Source organism: Spodoptera frugiperda, chromosome 11 (assembly GCF_023101765.2).
Source record: "Spodoptera frugiperda isolate SF20-4 chromosome 11, AGI-APGP_CSIRO_Sfru_2.0, whole genome shotgun sequence".
Taxonomy (NCBI): domain Eukaryota; kingdom Metazoa; phylum Arthropoda; class Insecta; order Lepidoptera; family Noctuidae; genus Spodoptera; species Spodoptera frugiperda.
In genome coordinates, this window is record NC_064222.1 from 846,627 (window position 1) to 854,861 (window position 8,235).

General features: G+C 35.5%; 1 protein-coding gene across 1 annotated transcript; it reads left to right on the forward strand.

The window, feature by feature from the left end:
• Positions 1 to 2,411: 2,411 nt before the first annotated feature.
• Positions 2,412 to 4,372, forward strand: LOC126911236 (uncharacterized). Its single transcript, XM_050697105.1, has 4 exons — positions 2,412 to 2,554; positions 2,954 to 3,106; positions 3,596 to 3,742; positions 4,211 to 4,372. Exons 1-4 carry the CDS (start codon positions 2,477 to 2,479, stop codon positions 4,370 to 4,372), a joined length of 540 nt encoding a protein of 179 aa, XP_050553062.1. The 5' UTR covers positions 2,412 to 2,476.
• Positions 4,373 to 8,235: the final 3,863 nt, after the last annotated feature.

An 8,235-nucleotide genomic window follows, 5' to 3' on the forward strand; every position in this document is an offset into this window, starting at 1 on the left:
TATTGCGAATGCGAACTTGATTGAAAAAGAGTAACATATGGAGTTTCTTCCTCGTTCTTCTCCGTAGGAATCTACACTTTGGAACGAGCAAATAGCTTCACTAGAGGACTGACCAACAGACAGACATTTTGTTTTTTTCTATACTGTAATATTTACTTTGACGTTCAAAAGTGCCTTCCCGGTCTATTTGAAATAAATAATTTTGACTTTGACTTTTATATTCTTCTCTCCAACCCACTTGGAAATATCCTCTTTTGTAGCGGAGGCCGATAGTCCAGGACTCTTAGCTGTTGATAATGATGATGATGAATTATAACGATAGTTTAAACTGATTTTAATAATGAAAATGCTTCTATTAAGAAGATCACACGTTATTTCTAAGTGTGCAACATGTCGCCGGTACATTGTGAGTCATGGCGGCGTGACAAGGTTATTGGAGGCGATCCAACTGGGAGCTAGGGATGCTGTGCATTGATGTGTAGTTAGAAATTATTAAAAAGCGAATTTTAGATTTTTTAACAATAAATAATTTGGTTTGTAATAACAAAGATTTTGGGATTTTTCAGAGTTTCGGAGTGAGAGAGAGAGAGAAAGAGAAAGAGAGTGGCAATTGAATCTTATCAATATCTAATTAATGCATATTTACTCTTTATTTTTATTTGTACAACCTTCTTACGTTTAGGAAATTTAATACATAAACTATATTACATGAACTAATTTTAGAACTAATGTGTGTAATTGTTGGTGAACTGACAAATAAAAATTGCATAGAAATTTTAGCAAGTTCATCAATAGGGAATATATAACAATTTTCATACCCCGTCATCATTCCTATTGGTGATTTATTTTGACTTCAGTAGGTTAGGTAAATAAAGGTTACAACCACAACTACAACACCGTTACCAGCCGTTATAACAACTGTGTAGTTGAGCGTTTGTCACAAAATAATATATTAATACAAGTTCTATTTACTTTATATATTAGTTTACAAGTAAATCCGGGCACACAGCTAGTATAACGCAATGCAGTCGTCTTATTATTATTGCGAATAAATTGTTTTCATCTCATTGTAGGTCAGCCAGCGTTTAATTTAATTAGCTTTACGTTTCTGTCGCACGCTGCGACTATTTTGTCGCAACACTGTTTACAAATAGCGTATCTGTGTAAATGTAGATTATAAACGTCAAATTATGTTGTAGTATTTTACAATTGATTATACTTTTATTGATGGCTACTACATAGACTATAATTACATTATTTTGATAGCTATAGATGCTAGATTTTCTTACTCATATTCCATGTTCGGATGTTCAGATCTCATATTAAAAAATATAACTTAATGGTCACGAAATTGTAAATACCATATATGTATATATAATATTGATATAAGGTACATCTATAAAGGTTTTAATGAAGAGAATTTAGTTTAAAACTTTTCACCTCTCAGTACTAATTACTGATTTTACTGATGTAGGTAACCTTTTGTTTTGTAATTAATCACTGCGTTTTTGTAATCGGTTGTTTAAACACAGTTTTTTATTTGTCATCTTTATTATACATTTGATTTGATATAAATTAAATAAAAACTATAAAACAGTTTAACGTAATGATTTTACCTTTACATCTAACAATATTCGCTACGACTAATCGCATCTATGCAAACAACCTAACGTGTTTACGCGGATTCAGGCGAATTCTTTATGGATTTATAGTCCGCTAAAACTGATTCCTGTACCGTGCACTAGATTGTCAAGTGGGTAAGCAGTACTGTAGGTGGATGATATAATCTCAGTTTAACGAAATTATTTTGCAACGTTCATTTAAAATGTGTCTCTTCACTTGTATCTATTTTATTAAACATTTCTACTATTTTTAATTAATACCTTGTGTCCTCAAGGCTAATTTATTTTTCTATCTTTTCGACTGAATATTGGTGTTACATTGTCCTCACATAATTGAACGAACGAAACAATGTAACCAAGAATTGTATTGTAAATCTGATTGAAAAAGAGTATCCTATGGAGTTTCTTTCTCGTTCTTCTCCATAGGACTGATCAACAAAGCGACAATATATTTCTTTTATATAATTGCTTTGACGTTCAAAAGTGTCATACTGGTCTAATTAAAATAAATATTTTTTTACCAGTGTACTGTAGTTCCATTTTGCGGTATTTGTTGTAAAACCATCTTTTTTCGAGTTATAATAGCGATTATTCTTTACAATTTGAGATATTAACAAAAAAATATTGATTCTAAACATTCTCAATAGTCAAAAATAATCCATAAATTAAATAGATTACTATTAGAAATACAAATAGACGTTACAACAAGTACATAAACAAAACATAGTTTACCAACCAAATTATTCCATAAATACCAGTACAGAGTTACAATCATATAATGATAGTTACCTCATTTGTAACAGTTCCCATTGATGCCAAGTTAATGTTATTTTAACCGAAAACCTTTAGAGGTCATGTCGTGTTTCAGAATACTTGTGTATCTGTGGTTAATACGAGTTACCTGTGTGAGTGCTGATTCTCTTCCTGCTTCGGTAAGTAAGAAATAAGTATTATGGTTTAAGAAACTTGACTGTACGGTTGACGCGGTGGCTGAGCAACCGGCTGTCACGTAATGGGTAGCGGGTTCGATTCCTGTACGGACCAACTCTTTGTGTGAATCAAATCTGCCTTAATCAAAACGGAATCGTGGTGTGGTGAGTTCGATACTCACACAAAGTGGGTTACCGAGGTTTGGCTCGAATTGGAACGGGGTGGTTTTTAGTCAGTCAGTAAGTAACACTCCCTCTCGCCTCACTCTAGCCGGGACTTTTAAAAAACTAAGCTCTTTTTCTTCGTTAGTTTCTATTTCAAATTAACAAACAATTCCTCATTAAGTTCCTTATAACCTTGTAAAAAATGCCCATGAAAACTTTTGCTTGTGAACATTTCAGGGTCCATTCAAGACTTCCATTGCCAGCATCACAGACTGCGCCAAACCTGCGAAGCCTTACATGAAGAACCCTCCAGTGGTCTTCCAGTCTACCACCAACAACAGCACTTTGAGTGGAAACATCACATTCTTTAGGGATACTAAGAATATGAAGGTGACTATTTTCAGAGGGCTTAGTATGAGTTTGTTTTACGTTTAAAGAGATCGAAACGAGAGCGCGTTCGGCACTCTTATTGGTTGGTTCATTTGCATTGGCCAATCAGTGCGCCGAACGCGCTCTCGTTTCCAATTCGTACTAAGGGTACAAATATTGTGCCCTGTGCTGACGGCACAGAAGAATACGACTACGAGTACAGTTCTTCTCCTGTTTTTGTCGTAAGTGTCGAAAAACAGCTGCTACCAGATGTCCCTTACATCTGGTAGCAGCTGTTTCTGATAAACCTAAAGCTTTAAAACGCCGATCTTCAATCGGCCTGCAAAGCATAGAGATTTTAGCAAATCCCTCCTATGTACAGAAGAGTCCAGCTATAAACTGACACGGAAGTTTCTGACAGCCATTCTCATATGTTAGCAAGTCATTTGTCTGGTTGCTTGTTTCAACATCCATTCTATTTCTAACTGATACCTATTCCCCTTTACACAGATCAGAGTCAAAAGTTTCATACCACGTGATGGCAAATGGGAGCAATTGTACCTGATAAACAACCTGGACTGCCATGGCATGGTGCTACATCTAATTTGTGTCACCATGAACATCAAGTATGATAGGAAGAATTGTCTCTATTACAAGGTGAGGAAGCGTGTGTTTTTATTCCAACTGAATAAAGTTTAAATTTAAATGAATTCGCATAGAAAGATTTGTAACTAAGGCCCTATCTATGTCTTATTAACTAATCAATAGTACTCATGAATACTCTTGGTGTTAATTATTATGTTTTTCGGCTTACTCAATACGTAATTATTTGATAAGGAACTCGACTCAGTAGCAGCGTCGTGTGTCGCGGAATATTGCTCATGAATATGAACCTCTAGCATGGCTTGAAGCTAGTCGAGTTCCTCGGCCTGAGTAAGCCGAAAAACATAATAATTAATTTAGTCTTACGAAAGTTACAATATAAACACTTCTGGTTTTGCCAGAAATTCTGTTAAATATTCTATTGTGTATAGGTAAATAGTCTATACTATTATATAATATTATTATTGTTTTCATAATTATGTAGACATGAACCTGATTAACAGATAATATTTCAACTTTCAGGGTTCCTACGTCTTCGAAAATTTGGACGTGAATCAATTACTGCATCTCTGGGTGTCTACTGCGCCGTACGGTCATATTATGTGGAGATCTGAGACATACTCACAACAAGGAACCTTTTCTTGTAAAGAGTTTGAAACTGTTATAGAACCAGCGTTTTCTTAAATATAAATGTTTGTTTGTTGAAAAATCATTGTTTTACTTAATTACCACTGGTTTCCTTACCAATCCTTGTCGTGTTGGTTAACATAATACCCATATAACCTATATTTTACTTCATAATTATCTTTGTGACCATTACCATCATCAGCAGGTAAAGACATGCCAGCAAGTCCACTGCTGAACATACAAAACCTTTCCCTGATTCTACAACTGCTAATGATCATCCACCAGTGGCGTCCTTCGGGTTTTGCTTCAGTCTAGAATCTAAACATATCCAACAATCAATTGCCAGACGTATGTATAAACCCAATAGCAAAATATTTTTTTGCCATCCGCAAGGTATATTAAAACATCATCACACGCCTCATTTGCCTCTATCTTTCGCCTCATCTGTCTAAAACTTTAGGTATCAATGTAAACACTGTTTGCAAGTTAATGTGATTTTAACATAGCTTCTATCTATGACGGACGGCCATGAACACTGTATTTATTGTTTTCATATTTTTATTTGGCAAATTCTTACTCATGTGCTCCTGTGCTGAAAAAGTTGCTACTGCGGTGAGAGATTCTTTATTTTAAATGCCTTTGATTTTTCGAAGTAAAGATAGCACTTTAATTAGTTCAGCTATTTTCGCTAATCATTTTGGAAAAACTGCCAAGCCTTTGTTTGGCTTTATCTGGAGCTGCGGACGACCTAGGCTCTGGCTCGAAAAGTTCCTACTTTTGTACTACTACACCCCGTTCCTACTCCTGTACTCTCTCGCCTTGGCGAGGCAAGGGGGATTATCAGACTCCCTCTGTCATTGGATGATTTTTCCCCCTTAAAAAGCCTATGGATTAAATACTTGGTACAATTTTAAGCTGTCTATGAGATATCGAATTATTTGATTTTCAAATTGAAAAACTCGGGAATATATTTTTTTTATTTAAAAGCAAATTGAACTATAGAAGTCGTATATTAATCTGAATTTGAGCCAGAAGTCAAACAGGCTCGTTTTACTCTAGGACTTACTTTTTCTTAACTTCCTTTTATAATCTGCTTTTAGGGTTCTTTTAAGACGTCTATTGTGAACATCCGAGACTGTCCTAACCCTGGTAAGCAGTTTGTGAAGAACCCATCCATGGTCTATGACACGCTGATCATAAAAGACGATGGGAAGAATATGATTGGAGGAAATCTTACGGTTTATAAAGATACAAGAGACATTAAGGCAAGTATTGAAGTTATAACAAACTACTTACTTTCGCGTAGTTTCACCCGCTCTGCTTGCCTCTTATTGGTCATAGCGTGTTTTATAGCTTTCCTCGATAATTGGACTGTCCAACAAAAAATATACATTCAAATTAGAGCACTTTTCTTGTACTTTTTTCTATAAATTTTGGTCATTTTTAGATGAAACTGAAGAGTTACGAATGGTTAGATGGGAAATGGCATCAAATCCACGTCATCAATAGTGTAGATTGCCATGGCATGTTGATGTACCTCACCTTCGCAGCTATGAAGGTCAATTATGACAAAAAAAATTGTATGGTTTTGAAGGTAAGGTTGAATTTTTAATGTATATTCCTTAAAATCCTATAAACAAAGAATGAAAGTCGGTTTTTAAACTACTGCTGACTCTCGATAATTCAAACTTTCGATAATTCGAACTTCTTGGTTATTACGAGGTCCCTAGAATTAAATCAATACATTATTGTGAACTCGATACTTTGAACAAAAAAGATTTGTTAATTTGAACTCATCGGCGTCAAACGCTTGATAATTCGAAGTAGCAGACAGAAAGGGACAGAAAGATCTCAGAGTTTGCAAAGTTAAGCACCTAAAGTCTGAGGCAAGTTCAAATTTCGGACCATTCGATAATTCAAACATTCGGTAAAATAATTCCAAATATTTTAGGAGTCCCTCAAATTGTGTCTGACAAATACATTAATTGATCGATAAGCTAAAGTTTAACATATTTATAGGTACTTAATGGCTTAGCCCTAATAGTAATCCGGAATTGCGGACTGTCTAGCGGGTTTACCGGGGCTCCGGCTCGAAAAGCAGGAGTAGGAACGGTGCGGTTTTTAGTTAGTAAGAGTCAGCCACTCTCTCTCGCTTCGCCCAAGGCGGGTGAAAAAGTCTTAATAGTAATAAAATATTCATTTGCGCAGGGTTTCTACCCATTGAAGAACGTAGATGTGAACCAATTGCAGCATATTTGGGTGTCAGGCATACCATTCGGACGAATGCTGTGGCGATCAGAGTGTTTCTCCAAAGCTGGAATGCTCGTCTGCAAGGAAATGGAAACTGTGACTGTTCCAGATTTTTATGGATAGATGAATAAATTGTCAAATATGATTTGTTTTATTTTACCCTATTTTGAAGCTAGGTCAAAATAGACAAAAATAAGTAGAGTAACCCTACCATGTGGTAAATGTGGGAGAGCCATGCTTCGGCACAAATGGGAGTGATACACCACGGCTTCACAGTAAACCAACGTGAAACAACACTTGCGTTGTGTTTCGTTGTGTGAGTGAGGTTACTGGAGACCCAATTACCCTCTTTCCCAATCTTCCCGATCCCCGATTCCCCAACAACTTTCAAAAAGCCGGCAACGCACATGTAACACTTCTGGTGTTCCGGGGATCGTTTACTATCAGGTGATCCGTCAGTTCGTTTGCCGAGTAATACCATCAAAAATATGGCCAATAGACGCTCTTAAAATTGGTGATTTCTACACACAAAGTACATCAATAACTTCTTTACTATCAACAAAAAAGATATGAGCTCCTATAGCTTGTTTCTCTCAAAATAAGCCATTCAAAACAAAAACTAATAAGCAAAACATAATTAAATCAATCCTATTTGTATAATAAATCCAATTACTATAAACATTCGCTTCAATCGCTACCAAACAGGTTCTGGGATACCTCCAAAATCGATTGACAAAAAACTGTCGATCGATACAGCCATTCTTTTTTACCCGAACCCTAACCAAAGTAGCTCTTAATACTAAGAAAATAAAGTCGAAATGTGAGTCAAACTTCTAACAAAACCATGCACATCAAGCTTCCACAATATATCTAGTTTTGTCATTTGATTTTCGACCTTATATCTACTATGCGTTAAAGTTAAAATTCTAATCACAAAATTCGACAGCATAGGGTAGGTTGACCTGCTGCCAAGTTTTAACAAAAAAGTCGATTTAAGACCGAAGAGGTGACTTGGTAAGGCGTCAATAAATCATAATTAGGAGCGATCTAAGTTTTCAACGGGTGCCGATACGGACATAATCCTTGGAGGCACCATTCAGGGACCTTACGGCCTTTGACTCGACAGACCATATTTTATCGACACTGACAATATGGTGCTAAAACGCTGCTTCTTACTTTGGAACAGGATTTTGTTTTTTTGACGATAATGTACTGGTTTTTGTCTTTGTGTTTTTGGTTTTGATTTGTGATTATTGTCGTGAGTTATTTGGAAATCGTAAATGAATAGTACTGTGTACATGAGATCAATAATTAGGTATTATTATTTTATAAAATCTAGCAGACCATGAATACTAATTAACGATGATGATGATGAGTATTTTTCAAAATACTATCATTTCTCTAATTTATTTCATTACTAGCTTCTGCTTCGGCTTCGCCCGTGTTTCCGTGTGGGATACCTTCTCTAATACCAAATTTCATCAAAATCAGTTTAGTAGTTGCAGAGTGATTGTGGAGCAAACATCCAAACAAATAAACTTTCACATTAATAATAGTACAATGTGATGGTTCTAAGGGCTATTGTCATTGAAAATCTAAATTTTTTAACAAACCCTGTTTGGTACCTGTAAGTGACGTACGAATTTTATCTCAAGCGTCATTTTAGCGGT